The following is a 15,277-nucleotide window of genomic DNA, read 5'->3' as shown; positions in this document are numbered from 1 at the left end:
TCCCTAAACTATGATCTTGCAACTCTAGGTATATAGTTCATGGACTAGCAGCTTTCACAGCATCTGGGAACCTGTTAGAAATGCAGAGACTCTCAGGCCCGCTGAGGTTGAATCTGCATTCCAACAAGCTGTCCAGGTGATTTAGTAGTAAAGTTTGAGAAGGTTTGAGTTAGAAGAAGTTCTGAGAAGGTGATTACTAGCCCCAAGGAAATGGGGCCTAGAAAGAGCTGGCGTTCAGCCACAGAGGTGGCGTTCAACCCTCTCTTGCCACATGTGTGTGTTCGCAGGAGAGCTTCTTGGCTTCGGTATTCACAAAGGAGGAACAGAAGCACAGGCGTCCTTATGAGTTCGAGGTGGAGAGGGACGCAAAGACCCGGGGCCTGGAGCAGTTCCCCGCCACCCACGGGCACCCCCCCATCGTCCTCAACGGCTGGCACGGAGAGTCAGCGATAGACCTCTCCTGCCCATCGGAGGGGTCCCCGGGGGCCACATCCCCTTTCCCAGTGAGTGCCAGCACCCCTAAGATTGGGGCTATCGGTTCACTTCAGGGAGCCCTTGGCATGGACTTGTCTGGGATTCTGCAAGCCGGCCTGATCCATCCAGTGACTGGACAGATCGTCAACGGAAGCCTCAGGAGAGATGACGCTGCCACCAGGAGGCGGAGAGGGAGGCGGAAGCATGTAGACGGAGGCGTGGACCTCATCTTTCTGAAGGAGCCGACGCTCCAGGCGGGGATCTTGGTGGGTATATGAGCCACTAAGTACAAACACTGACCTCTGTACACTGAGCGACAAACCCTTTTTCCTCAGACACAACGCTTTTTGATTATGGATCTTTTATCCCTATTTCAATTGTCCTGCTTATCTTCTCGTCATCAGTTGCTCTCAGTCTCTTTTAGAAATAGGTATTAGTCCATCGAGGGCCCTTAACCTGCATGCAACCTGGAAAAACGAACCAGGAGGTCTCACCATTTCACACAGTAACAGCCCAGCCTCCAGTGTCTCGGAGCCACTGGTGATCCAAAGAGTAAAGCAGAAACAGGGCTGTGTTTGCAACAACGTTGTTCCAGGTCAGTGGGCTTTCCAGGAGCTGGGATTTGGGAGTCAGGATGTCCTGAACATTAATCCTGGCTCTGCTGCTTGAGCTGCTGGCCACCTTGAGCCGCCCCCCTTTGCTCCTCTGTAAAGAGGGGGCTGCAGCTTCTACCACAGAGGGTCGCTGTGAGGCTTCCTGAGGTCACACTAAGGTGTTCTCAGCTCAGAGATCCTTGTAAACAACAGAAAAGGGCAGAAACTGCACACCTGGTCCAGAGGAGTCCCCTCAGACTTCGTTTAATGTGTCGAAGACCACTGACTTCTCTCTTTGTATTTTGATTTTTCCCATCTATTGAATTTTGAGTCCGAAACAGGAATCACGTTTCATGTTTTCTTACTTGAAAAGGAGTAATAACGAACAGTACTTATTGAGTGCCTTTGCCAGGCACTGCATTCAGGGTTTTACATGATTGTTCTGTGTGATTTTCACAAAAACCCTGTGAAGGTGTTGTTACTATTCCCATTTTAGAGATGAGCAAACTGAGGCTTACAAGCGTTAAATAATTTGCCCAAGATTATCCAGGTGGTAAATGGCAGATCAGGGAACCAAACCAAGGACTTGGTTCTCTAGAGCCAGAGAGCTCTGCTGTATCACTTGGTATACGTTTCCCTCTTAGACTTTCTATATAATTTGGGAAGCTGAAATGGCAGGTTCTTGCCCTGTCCAATCCTCCAAGTCTATAAGAAGGTTGTCTCATTTTTTAGAGGTGCAAAACCAGTTTTCCTATAATGATTGTAGAATTCCAGTGGAAGAAGTGAAACCTTTTTCCTTGGCCTCAGAGTATTTTGAAAAATGTATTATGCAGGTATTTATTCAGCACTGACGTTGTACTTTATCAGCAGACCCCATATAGGCATTGGGAATACAGAGATGAGTAAGACAGGCTTTGGCAGTGCTGAGAGAGAACTAGGTAAGGCAGCTGCAGCATGGTACTTTCTGTTGTGGGAAAACCTGTGACGAGTGCTAGGGGGGAGAGGAGCGGGGTGGCCAGTGTCACCGGGACTGTCAGTGATGGTGACAAAGGTGGCAAGAGGGAACCTGAGCAGACAGGACGGTACGGAAGTCTACCGCGGAGACGAGAGGGGAGAGGAGCCGTCGGGTGGAGGGAACGCCCAACACGTCAGAGCTTCTGTGGGGGCTTCATAGTCAGGCACAGGCAGAGTCATGTTCTGGCGGGAAGATGCAAACAGCACCATATGTGTTTTCCTCTGAGAAACTAGTTTTCATTCTGTCGTGATGAACTGCACGTACTTGTCTTCCCTTTGTCCAGGAGGTCCACGAAGACCCAGGGCCAGCCCCCCTGAGCACCTCACACCCTCCTGAAGGGCCAGTGCCTGCCACTTCGACCCCGGAGCCGGCCCCGGTAGCCGGCAGCCAGGCCGAGAAAGCCATTCCCAGCAAGAGCCTGCTGGACTGGCTGCGGCAGCAGGCAGACTGCCCCCTCGAGGTCCCTGGCTTTGGCGCGGTGAGTGTGTGTCAGTGCCGTGTCTGACGCGAAGATGCTGAGGGGGGCCCAGGAGGACCAGGAAGCCTGAGGGAAGTCGGTGTCCACTGAGGACATCATTGTAAAGTGGAGAAAACCAGTTTAAATTCGGGTTACGTTTTCCAGTAACAGAAATTACAGCCCAGATCAGAATGCCATGCCGGAAAGTAGACGCGGAAATCTTACGAGGACAGAACTTGCCCAAGCTCAGCCCTCCCTTCCCCCAAATGATCACGTTCATGAGCTCACAGAGAATTCTTTAGGTTGCATAAGCGCTGCCACTTCGTGGAAATGTTCCCGTGTATTCTTTTCAAGTTACTGCATCTCCACTTTGAGGTGATGGGTTAGTTTCAGTTACTGCTCGGTAACTTTTCCTCAGTTCCTCTTACTGCCTCTGCCCTCAGTCCTCCACACTAAGAACCTGGAGGAGAGGGCTCCTGAGCGCCGAAATCTTCTCTTGGTTTTTTTGTTTCTCGTTTGCTCGTCAACCGCACCACCACCTTTGTCCTGGGTACATCTCATTAGTAAGACGTGGCAGGAGAAAGCTCCCAAGGAAAGGAGAAGGATGCATTCACAGATGCACACCCTCCAGAGACAGACGAAGCCCGCCAAGTAGGGAGCAGTGAAGAGGGAATCCGAGACAGTGATCGGGGGAAAGCGGAGGGATTAAGCGGTGGCCTGGGAAACTGGTGGGTCAGCCAGGTGCTCTGGTCTGGAGGGCCAGGAGGCCCCCACAGGAGACTTGTCTTCCGGCTTGCTGCAGGAACACTGTGGCTTCAAGGACAGAGCCTGGCTGAGGGCCAAGGGGCCGTTCCCTTCAGCCTAACCTGACGGGTCCTGTGCAGAGGGCCATGAGCGAGAAAATAGCAAAACCAGCTGAGAGGCACCACCCTCATCAGAAGAATCTGTGGCAGAACGTTTTGTAATGTTGATTTCCATTTACCTCCTAGAATTTTTCAGACAAACCCAAGCAGAGGAGGCCACGCTGTAAGGATCCTGGAAAATTAGACGTCAACTCCCTGAGTGGGGAAGAGAGGGTTCCTGCCGTCCCCAAGGAGCCAGGCCTGAGGGTAAGGAATACAGACCTCGCGGCGGAGCCCGGCCTTACAGACTCGGAGAGAAAGCTCCAGCAGGGGAAGGCGGTAGCCAGGCAACCTTACCAGGGGGACCAGGAGCTGCAGAGGGTGATAAGCAGTGATAAGTGGTGTTGGGGTGTTTTCACCAGCAGCATGGCCTCCGTGGTCGTTTGTTTTCAACCTTTACCTCCGAAACTTTTGGGTTAAGTCTGTACTTAAACCATTCCCAAAGCCTGATTCCCAACCCGCTCCCCCTGCCCCGCGCTCCCCCCACCGCCCCCATTTTAGACCGTTCAGGGAAAAATACCTTTTAACCCTTATCAGGAGTCTGTTTCCAGCGTTTAACGAACTTCATTACTGGAAATTTTCATTTTCCAATCAAAGTTTTTCTGGCTACCATTTAAGACATTTCCTCCTATTCCATCCTTGCTGGCAATGAAAAACAGCTGACTCCAAGCATTGCCCTCTTCCTATTATAGAATCATGAGCCTGGAAGCGACTTCAAAGACATCTGCAGATACTTGTAGTGGAACGAATCTGAGTTAATTATAGTTTACAGATGAGTACAAATTTGGAATAGAAAACTCGTAACCTCTAGGGGGCGGTAACATTTCAACCTGAAAATGTGTTGAGCTTGGGCAGATGATACACAAATGTGCTTTTAACCTCCTCAAAGTGCGCTCTGCCCAAATAGGGCGCTTCTGAGGATCCTCATGGGGCTCTGCCCTTCCCCGGGTTGTCCTCTGAACTGGCAGGCTCTCCTGAACGCCTTCCTTAGCGCTCTGCCAGCTACGGCTTTCCTGGGTATGAATTCCCTTCTTAGGGGGATTTCCTGGATGCCGTTTCTTTTTTTAATTCCAAGAGACCACCCACCCTAGTCATTTCCTGCTCGTTAATGTTCCCAAGGAGCTTGTTTCTGATTTGGTCGCCTGGAGGGTCACTCCTCCAGCAGCCCGACAAACACTGCCCTCGCTCATCCCCACAGGCTGCTGTGGCCACCGGGGAGGATGGCTGGGGCCCACTGCTTGTTAGAAGGTTTGTCGCGTTGGAAAAGCTGCCCTTTGCCCCCCTCTCTTGCTTTATCCTCTGGAACCCACACGTTAGACCCGCTCGTGCGGTACAGACTGATTCCGCATCGGTTCTCATCCCTCTGTCTCTCTCGGCCCCTCGCTCTCCTTTTGTCAGGAGACAGCCCCAGTCCTTACTTGGTGGAGTCTCTGACCTCTTGGTTTAAGGACGTGGTTTCCCCCTTGACTTTCTTATTTCTTTCTACATGTCTAACAATTTCCCTCACATTCTCTGGAAATTAACGTTCATCACTCCCCTGCAGATGCTGACCCCCTGCCAGAAAACTCATTTCTGAGCTGTCCTTATGAGCCAGCCTCTTACCAGAGGTGTGCTTTCCCTCCTTTGTTAAATGAACTCAGGCCCTGCCTCGGGGTCCTTTGCCTGCAGTAAGGCCTGAACAGAAAGCACGCGTCTGCCTGGTCCTTGGGACCGGAGCCTCTGGGGTGTGCTGCCCTCTGTGTCCGTCCCCTAGACACCTTACCATTTCTCCTAGAAACACATTCAGATCCCGCAAGGAACTTCTTCCTGCCTTTAGCCTTTTCTGCCGTGTGTGCAGCCAAGCCCCACAGACAGCATCACACAGGCTGCGGTCAGGCCGCGGGACTCAGCTTTAAGAATGCCCCCTGGGGGACTTCCGTGGTGGCCCAGTGGTAAAGAATCTGTCCTGCAATGCAGGGGACCGGGTTCGATCCCTGGTCGGGGAACTAAGATCCCATGTGCCACAGGGCAACTAAGCCTATGCGCTACAACTACTGAGGCCACACGCCTCAACTAGAGAGCCCACGTGCCTCAAACTATAGAACCCATGTCCCCTGGAGCCCACGTGCCACAATTAGAGAGAGAAAACCCACACACCACAACTAGAGAGAAGCCCGAGCGCTGGAACTAGAGAGAAACCCGAGCACCGCAACGAAGATCCCACGTGCTGCAACTAAAGATCCGACACAGCCAAAAAAAAAAAAAAAAAAAAAAAAGGATGCCCGCCCGGCACATAGTGGTCGCTCATCATTAAATGTGTGTACGCACCCGCACATGCCTCTTATTTTATACGTGAAGTTATGTTTGTTTTACATACTTGTGTGTAGTGGGGTTTTTTTTTGCTTGTTTCTTGCTGAGCCATTCATTTGACAGTAAATTGCAGAGATGCCATGTCACCCCTAAATACTTAAGCATGTGTCTCCTGAGAATGTTTTCCCCCATCACTATTACCACCATCACACACGTCATTATTAGTAATATGTTGTAGCTAGCCCATATTCTGATTACCCCACTTGTCCCAGAAATGTCTTTCAGGGCTAGTTTCTGGTTTGCTTTGTTTTGTTTTTAGGACTTTTAAACCAGGGTCCTCATACTGCGTTTGGTTGTTAGGCCTCTTTCCACTCAGGGAATGTTTGTTGGCCGAGCCTACTCACCTTCCTGGGAGGAGTAAGTAGGTTTTGGTCACCACCTCCTTCTCTGCCTCCGCCCAGGAGTTAAGTTTTAGAGCTGGAACACGCAGGCTTTGGAATAAATGCTGCCGTGTATTGGTGAAGAAAGATGTTCTAGGGTTGGAGTGCCCGTGCGGTCATCCACGCCTGCAGCGTTGCTGAGCGTCTGCCCCTTCTTGTCTGCCTCTCCTTGCCCTCCCCAGACCCTCCCCAGGAAGAGGAAGCAGGTCAGTTCCCAGGGTGTAATTACCAAGAAGGAGAGCTGCCAAAGCCCGCCTTGCCCGCGGTGTGTGGTCGCCAAGCTGCTGGGAGGGGTGTCGGCCCTGGGTGGGCAGCCACGGGCTGGCTAGGGTGATGCTTGCACCCGCAGGAAGAGGTGGGGCCGACTTCCTCTGCCGGCTCGCCTCACTGTGCAGGGGATGAAGCACTGTTCTCCTCAGCCAGGCCTTTCTGCTGCTGCTCCCCCGCTCTGAAGCGGGGCAGGCAGCCAGCCTGGGCCTTCTGGGCAAGTTCCCGGTTCTGAAAGGGCCCAGCGTTGTCTATATCAGTGGTTCCCAACAAGGGTGGGGACATCCTGGTACCTGAGGAGTGCGACTTGAACTTGGTGAGCAAGGCCACAGGGACCAAAGGTCCTGCAGGATGCAGGTTGCCCGAAGTGAGCTCTCCAGCCCCAGATGCCCTGATGAGCTCAAAGTAAAGCATGTTAAAGAACGTCTGCTTTATATATAGCAGATTGTTTGAAAAGAAGATGGAAGTGTTATTCATCAAGTTCGAGGTTCCTTTTCTTCCCAACAGAAAGGCTTCTAAGATTGAACAGGCCCTCCCACTGGAGAGTAATGAGGAGGGTGAGGATGAGCATTTGGGAGTATAAAGGGAAAAGACACAGCTGGGACCTTCCCCTGGCTCTCGGCTGTGGCTGGGCTACAGGGAACAGGTCTTGGAAAGCCTGTTAGTCGAGTGGTGGTTACCGTGGCCAGGCCCTGGGCTGAGATGGGCTTCCCAGCAGGGGCCTGAGGCTGTGGTCTCCAGAATGAGGCAATCTGCACTGATGGGCTCAAGATAAACCAGTGAGAAATGATACTTTTAGCCTGGCTCCGTCCATCACATCCAACCGTCTCTCTTTAGAGACAGGAACCAGCAGGAATAGCTCCCCAGGCATCATCCCCAGACCCAAGCAGCAGCTGAGGACAAACCAGCTTTCAAAGTGTCAGTGGCTGGTCACGTGTGAGAATCAGGTGGGCTAGGGCCACAGGGCCTGGGTTCTTGCTGCCTCTGTCACTCACCAACTGTGCCCTGGGGGCAAATCCTGCCCTTCTTGATTTGTGAGAAAGAAAGGTGACTAAACACAACGGTTCCAGAGGTTTCTCCCTCTTCTGCTTTTCTTTTTTTTTTTTTTTGGCCACGCTGTGCGGCTTGTGGGATCTTCATTCCTTCTCAACCAGGGATCAAACCCAGGCCCTCGGCAGTGAAAGTGCAGAGTCCCAACCACTGGATTGCCAGGGAATTCCCTCTTCTGCTTTTCTAAAGCAAGGCCTTTTGAGAGGACTTTTCTCCTCAAACAAAGTTCACCATCGTAAAGCTTTTTGCCCATGATGACCTGGTTTTTCTTTAATATTCTTTGGGAAATTCTTCGAAGGACAAATACAAGACCTCAAAAATAGCATTATTCCTGGGGACTTGGGAACATTCAAGTGCACGTTTTTCACGTGTGTATGAATCTCTGAACTCCCTGTAAAATGGCTGTAGCAGTAGTAGCGACTCGTAGGGTGGGCGTGGTGACGAACTGAGATCCTGCACACAGAGCCCGTCGCCCAGCGCCTGACACAGGGCAGATGCTTGTTTCGTGTCACCGCCAAAAAGAGCAGAGAGCCGAGAGCCCTGCCGCTCTTCCGTATCGCCACCCCCTTCGTTAGCACCTCCGACGGCCAGTTTCCCTCACTGCTGAGACCCTCACTACCGAGAGGAGCGGCGCATCTGAGCCACTCCTCATGTCGGGGCAGATGTGCACACACGTGCACGCAGCCCGCTGAGAGCTTGACCCGTGTCGCCCACTCACCTGCCGCTGTGACTGCCTCTTAAGCAGAGACCTGTGGCGTCTTCTGAGGATCTGACTTAGGTGCCATTGTCCTCTCTCCCCCCACAGCTGGGGGCTTAGGTCAGGACTGAGATCTTCCTGCTCCCAAGCCCCATCCTCCTGCCCTGCTTTGTGGCTTCAGTTAAAAACCGCCCTGTGTCAGGAGGGAGGCGAATGTGGGGTCTGGCCGAGGGGTCGCAGCCGCAGGTCCCGACTGCCAGCCCAGGCGGCACACGCGCTCAGATCAGGGTGAAGCAGAGAAGACTGGCACAGCCCTGTGCAAGGATGACACGGAAACTCATGAAGTTGTCCTTTTTTGTATGTTACACGTGAAACTAATATTATGTCAGTTATCCCTCGATATAAGAAAGTCTTGACTAAGACTTGAGATCTCTGGCTGGTTCCAGCTCCCAGTGCTCCGGCAGCCACTCCGCAGGGCGGGCGGCCCTCTACCGTGAGCACAGTGGAAGCGGCTCGGTGGTTTCAGGCTCTCAGCCTCAAGGGAGAGGCCCTTGGGGCACAGAGCTGTGCAGCTCAGGGTGGGCAGGCGGACAGGAAAGGCCGGTGAGGAGCCCCCAGCTGCTCACCCGCCATCCAGTAACCTTCAGCATCTTGTGTCTCTTTGTCCTTTTTCAGGGGTTTCTCCCGGAAAACAAGTTCAATCACACCCTTCCTGAGCCTGTTCTCCGAGACTCAGGCCCCCGCCGGAGGGGCAGGCGGCCCCGGAGCGAGCTCCTGAAGGCTCCCGCCCTCGTGGCGGACTCCCCCTCCGGGATGGGGCCTCTCTTCATGAATGGCCTGATCGCCGGGATGGACCTGGTCGGACTTCAGAACATGAGAAACATGCCTAGCATTCCCCTCACGGGGCTGGTGGGGTTCCCGGCCAGCTTTGCAGCGATGCCCACGGGCGAAGAGGTCAAGAGCACGTTGAGCATGCTGCCCATGGTGCTGCCGGGGATGGCCGCCGTGCCGCAGATGTTTGGGGTCGGGGGGCTCCTCAATGCCCCCATGGCCACCACCTGCGCCTCGGCTGTGCCAGCGCCTTTGTCAAGCACAACGAAGAGTGGCACGTCGGCGGCTGAAAAGACTGCAGAAGACCAGCCCAGCGGCCGTGATGTCAAAACGGACACGTCAGCCGAAGACAAGCCCGGTCCTAGTCCATTTTCCGATCAGGCCGAACCTCCAATAACTACGAGTAGTCCTGTGGCTTTTAACCCCTTTCTCATCCCAGGAGTGTCCCCCGGACTCATTTACCCATCCATGTTTGTCTCCCCCGGCATGGGCATGGCTCTGCCGGCCATGCAGCAGGCCAGACACTCGGAAATAGTAGGTCTGGAGAGCCAGAAGAGGATGAGGAAGAAAACAAAAGGGGACAACCCGGACCCCAGCCCAGAGCCTGCACCCGGGTTGGAGAGGGAGCCGGGCGGTGCCCAGAGCTGCCCCGAATCCAGGGCCCCCGCGCCTCCAGAGAGAGGACACGCAGCACAGGCCGGCGAAGGGGGCCCCCAAGACTCTAACAGTGTCACCAATTAGAACTTTTTCATTGAAGAAATTCTTATGACTTGTAAGTTTCTTATCCCATCAAGGTTTGTTACTTCCCTCACTTCACTGTCATAAGAACCTGTGTTTCCATAAGTACTATTACCTACCTGATTTCCTGTCTGAGAACTATGGTAACAGATGTTAATAGTCACAGGGTCTTGCCACGTCATCAGCTAAGTGTCGTTGACCTAGTGTAGGAGGCGCAGAATCCTCACTCCGTTACCCAGTCGTTCATTCCAGCAATCGTAGTTAGTGCAGACGTGGGGACACGCCCTGCCCCCTTCTCTTCCAAGTTTCCCACTTATTTGAGGAGGAAAAATGGCAAAGGAAAACCGTCTAGGGATTTACCAGTGAAGAAGGGCCGAAGGAGAGGCAGAGAGCAGCTCTTTTTTCCATGAGCTGTGCTGAATGGGAAGAATGTGTTGGGGAACCAAAAAGCACAGAGGAAGAAGTGCTGGTGCATATTTTTTAGTTAAAATATTTCCCAGTTTTATCATGATTACTAAACGAGTAGGATAGGCAGAAGTATATAATTAATGGTTGAAACCACGTATGTTCATTTCTTTCTAAAACAGAAACCTTACTGGTAGTAACACCTTTGTGGGTTTTCAGGCACCTGCAGCAAGAAGAAATACCGATGGGGCATTACTTGATACACACGCATCCCCCCTCTCCCAAGTTAACAGGGGGTTCTCAGTACGAGAGAGCTGTACACACCTTGAGCCGTTGCCGGCGACGATGGGGGTGGAGGACTGCACACGACTAGCTGTGCCCCCGCCGAGGCCTCTTAGGGACTGCTCTGGCCACTGCCAGGCCTCTCGGCTCCTAACTTCACGCTCCCCTTCGCCAAGAATCAGGCTCTTTCTGGAGCCTGCAAAGCAAACAGTCCCTCAACACTCTTAGACTCGCCAGGGTTTGAGGTTTGTACCACCTCTTGGAATGCGACTGTGAAAAGTTTTTTTCTTCTCTCCAGATTTTTCTCTACTCGGTTTATGTTTTACAGTCGGACCCAGATCCCAAAGCATCAATTTAGTGGAGACCGTGTTGCAAATTAACATTATTCCCCCTTCTTCCTCAGCTGCCCAGGCCAGGCCCGCAAGAACCCGCCGGCCCCAGCAACCCTCACCTGCTTTCCTTCGCCCTCCCACGTGGTCCCTCCCTTCTGATGGTGTCACTTTTCACCCACAGTTCACACTCTGAGACTTGAAAGAAGCTCGTGGTTCAGTCCCCAGGGGCACAGGGCTGTGCAGGACCGTCAGAAATGTTGGAAGTGTTACTAGTACCAGTTTCACCTTTTGTTGTCACAATTTACTGTATTTTTTACTTTTTCTGTTACAGTTTTGCTATAATTTATCAGAAGGTCCAAAAATTTGACATAACTATTTCAGTTTGCATTATTTATTTATGATGCTTTTGTCATTGTCTTTTATACATTTGGGATTATAAATTATGTAAATGTCAAAATGAGCATCTCAAAGAAGTCTGTTAAATCGTGGCCGGAAAAAAAAAATCAATCAGCTGTATTTTCAAAAATTGGAGTCCCAGTTTTATGAATCAGAGTTATAAATCAGAAATTCTATAAACTGATCATATAAGAAGAAAGAATCCAGTAATTGAACAAATTCTATTTAATGACATCTTTGTAGCATAGATGATCTCTAATGCTGACAACAGATTTCTTAGAAATGCTGCTCTCTCTATTTAACTAACATTTTGTTCAGTTTTGCCTCCAGTGGAAGCAGAAGAGGTTTTTTCAGCTGTTAAATCCTGAAAATCAATATAATTTATTTATGTAAAAAAAAAATCACTCAATTGATATATTTTTTGAACCTTTTAAGTACTAATTTTCTTTTTATCAAGTAGAAAAAAAAACTGTATTTGCCCTAAATCCTTAAAATACAAATGCTATAAAAATTCATGTATCTTGAAAGCCTTACTGCAAATGAGTATTATAGACATCCAGCAGAGCCTGGGTTTTCTTTGTTGTCGTTGTTTTGTATGGAAAAGCTGCTTTCCCCAGGTTCCACTTAGAGCCTACAGTAGGTCACAGGGTTCAATATGGATTTGATTTAAAAACCCACCAGCATGCTAAATCCCGTGTTATATCTTATCGAACCTGTATGTTAACTCTCTGGGTGTTTAGGCTTCTCTTTGACTGTTATTGTGTCCCTGTTTGCAAAATGAAAATGACACTCTGTGGATTATTTGCTCTGTAAGGCATAAGTGCTTCTTATGATTATTTTGACGTTTCCAAGAGCAAAAGCCAAATTTAAACTCTCTTCAGCAAACTTGAGCCTTTTCATCTAATTCCATGTCACTCACAGCCATAACCTTCCTGGATCATTCTTCACCCCATGTCTTACATAATAAATTGTCTGTGGTCTTGATCCTGGATTTAAAAAAAAAAAAAAGTTTAAAAGTCACATTTCTATTTTAGGACTTCAGTGGCACGTGGATGTCTCTTGCTGCCTGGGCATTTTTATGAAGGCATCATATGCACACAGGAATCCACTGTCTTTCCTAGGTGCCCAGTTTATGCCGGGCACCCTGTTGGGGGCTTGTTAAATATCGTTCAGGAGGGTTGGCTTGATTTATCTCTTGAGCTACCAGAACACCGAGTTAAAACAGATGCCGTAGAAGGGGGTGCAGCACCGCACCTGCTCCCCAGACTTGGGGCCTGAACGCTCGCAGCTGATGCCTCCACTCTCTTAAGCCCCATTTCATGGGCCCCACCTCAGGTCACACACCTGGGGCTTCAAGAGGGAACCTCTGTGGGTTGGAACAGGCCCCAAAACACAGAAATGCCTCTCCGTAGCCGAAGTTCTTGCGGCTTGTGAGAACTTCGTGATCCTCAGCTTTGGGTCGCTGTGTCAGGAGTCATCAGTGAGGCTGGCAGGGAAGTGCCAGAGTCTCGGTGAGGCTGAGCGTGAGGAGCCCCACCTGCCTCACCCTTGCTGGGTCTCCTGCTGGTACCAACAGGTGGTGGATGGACAGCCTGGAGCGTGGGTGGGCCATGGTTCCAGAAGGCCTGACGGACCTCTGCTACAGCTTGCTTTGTAGATCTTTAGATTTGTGGAGCCCTCCTGGGTGGAAGTAGTAAAGAGTCTTGGTTTCACTCTTGACCTCCAGGCCTGCCCCAGTAGATTCTACCTCCTCGTACGAGGGTGGGAGAGTACAATTAGTCATGTACGTTGGGCTACTGTTTTAATGTTTCGTGCGTGTTTACCATAAGTGACCTCATTTGTCCTCAGAGCATCTTGGTTGCTGGGTAGAGGGATGCTGGCGTCCAGTCTGCCTCACGAAAGCCAGCGGAGAGGCTGCAAAGCTATCTCAACCACAGAGAACAGAGCTGGGATAGACAACCCCTCAACCCCACCAGCCTGAGGCCAGGACACTCCAACCTTTGTGATACTTAGTCTGGGACCCCTCAGCCTCAGAGACCAGCTCTGACTGAATTACGCTCGGGAAAATTGGCACCGGGAAACATGGAACAGTTGTGTCTTACCCTCTGGAAAACCTTATGCTCTATTCATTTATACCTTAAAATGGTTTCTTGCAAGAATTACTGTTCATTTGCCAGGTCTAGAAACCACAAAAGGACCTCTTTCTCAGGTCAGCAGTGGGGTTCACCCAGCTCAGTGACTATCACCTGGGTTCTGGACCGTGGCTACTCAAAACCCAGTCTCCGAGGGACAGGAGCGTGAGGGCAGGTCCTCAGGACACACGGCTTGTGCTACCAAGTGGCCGGCATCGTGACCACCCTCGTAATCCACGCTCAGCGGGGTATCCGTGGGGTAAGATAGGAAATGAGGGAAAGGGATGAATAAAGTACGGGCTCCCGTGAGGAAGGTGTTCCCCGCGATGCGTTTGGAAATGACTGAAGTTGGTGCTGTGGAAGCCCATCCTGGTGTCCCCAGCTCCCAAGGTCAAAAGGACAAAGGGAGCAACTAGGATGGGGGCGGGGGGAGGAGCGTGGAGGCCCTGGAAGAGCTGTGGTTCCCCTGGCCGAGGCAGGAGCAGCATTCCCACCTTCTCTAAGCTTCAGTTTCCTCTGTAGAACAGGGCTAATTATAACTTGAACCTATAGGGTTGTTGATGGAGTTGATGGAAATGATAAATGTCAAGTGCGTGCAACTGCTTGTTATATTTGAGTCATGTACCTTTACTCCTTTTAAATAGCTGGGGAGGTGAGGATTGCCAGTCCCTGAACGATAAGATAGTTAAATTAGGGGTGTAGCAGGGGAATTAAGGGTGAGGAGAATCTTGCTCCAAGCCCTGAGGCGAGTACAGAGTAGATCTGTGGTTGGACTCAAAGCACCTGCAGGAAACAGGTTTTCTGACTGCCTCTGTCCCTATGACCCTACACACAGGAAAGAAGGGGCCTTTTTTTTTTTTTTTTGTGGTATGCGGGCCTCTCACTGTTGTGGCCTCTCCCGTTGCAGAGCACAGGCTCCGGACACTCAGGCTCAGCGGCCATGGCTCACGGGCCCAGCCGCTCCGCGGCACATGGGATCTTCCCGGACCAGGACACGAACCCACGTCCCCTGTATCGGCAGGCGGACTCTCAACCACTGCGCCACCAGGGAAGCCCAAGAAGGGGCCTTTTCACGCAAGCCCGTTGATCAGAATGAACTAAAGGGGTGAGGAGACTATTGTGGGGCTGGGGGACAGGGCAGCTCCCGGGTCTGTGTAGCCTCCGTTGGGGTAGGGTTGCCAGATTTAGGGGAAAAAAGACACCCAGTTACATTTTAATTTCAGATAAACTAATATTCTTGGTACACGTATATCCCATGCAATATCTGGTAAGTAATTATGCTAAGGTGTTTTTGGTTTATCTGGATTTCAAACCACTGAGGGACCAGGCATCCTGTTTTCTCCGGTCCCTTAATGTAATGATGCACATTTACTAGGAACTTCTTTGAGTGGGGCTTGTGCTTTATGGCCATATTCCCAATCCCCACAGTAACACTGAGGTTACACCCATTTTACAGATGAGAGAACTGAGGCCCAGAGAGGCTAAGTAACACCCAATCACCCAGCTGATAAATGGCAAGGGATCTGGGGACACAGAGAAACCAATTCCAGAGCCATAAACTGGCCAATAATGGAGTCAGGGTGGGCATCTAGTCTGAGGCGTGGAGGAGGCTAACCCTCAGTGCAGCTTTGTAAAACAGCAGTACACAGGGATGATGAGCAAGGGGAGAGGGGCTGATCTGGCCCGTGCGGCCCCCTGGCTACAGTGGCCAGCCCTGAGGCCAGAGGAGCCAGGTCACCCAGGAAAAAAGGCATTTCCTTCCCATCCTGCTGTGCGAGCCTGGGGGCGGTCATGGCGTCTGGGTGCTTGGACTTCCCAGCCTGGGTCCAAGGGGAGGCATCCAGCCTTAGAAGGTGGAAAAGAAGGCTGGCAGGGGGATGTGTAACTGCTCAGCCAGAAGGGTCTGGGGGGAGGGGAGGAGTCCTCTGAGGCTAAGAGGAGAGAGGCAGCTTGGCTTGCAGGTAGTTCCCCAACCAG

At 51.4% G+C, this 15,277-nt stretch overlaps 1 protein-coding gene across 1 annotated transcript in view; it reads left to right on the top strand.

Annotated features, from left to right (window-relative positions):
- Positions 1 to 11,683, top strand: part of CHD6 (chromodomain helicase DNA binding protein 6) — a 211,602-nt gene extending 199,919 nt beyond the window's left edge. The window contains exons 34-37 of the mRNA XM_082671502.1: positions 288 to 740; positions 2,366 to 2,560; positions 3,529 to 3,648; positions 8,860 to 11,683. Coding sequence (XP_082527628.1) covers positions 288 to 740; positions 2,366 to 2,560; positions 3,529 to 3,648; positions 8,860 to 9,756 — 1,665 coding nt within the window. The 3' untranslated portion in view covers positions 9,757 to 11,683. The remainder of the gene's footprint in view (positions 1 to 287; positions 741 to 2,365; positions 2,561 to 3,528; positions 3,649 to 8,859) is intronic.
- The last annotated feature ends 3,594 nt before the right edge of the window (positions 11,684 to 15,277 follow it).

Source organism: Grampus griseus (assembly GCF_964374135.1).
Source record: "Grampus griseus genome assembly, chromosome: 14".
NCBI lineage: Eukaryota > Metazoa > Chordata > Mammalia > Artiodactyla > Delphinidae > Grampus > Grampus griseus.
The sequence above is the reverse complement of the archived record's forward strand: the minus strand, read 5'-3'. Positions and strand labels throughout refer to the sequence as shown.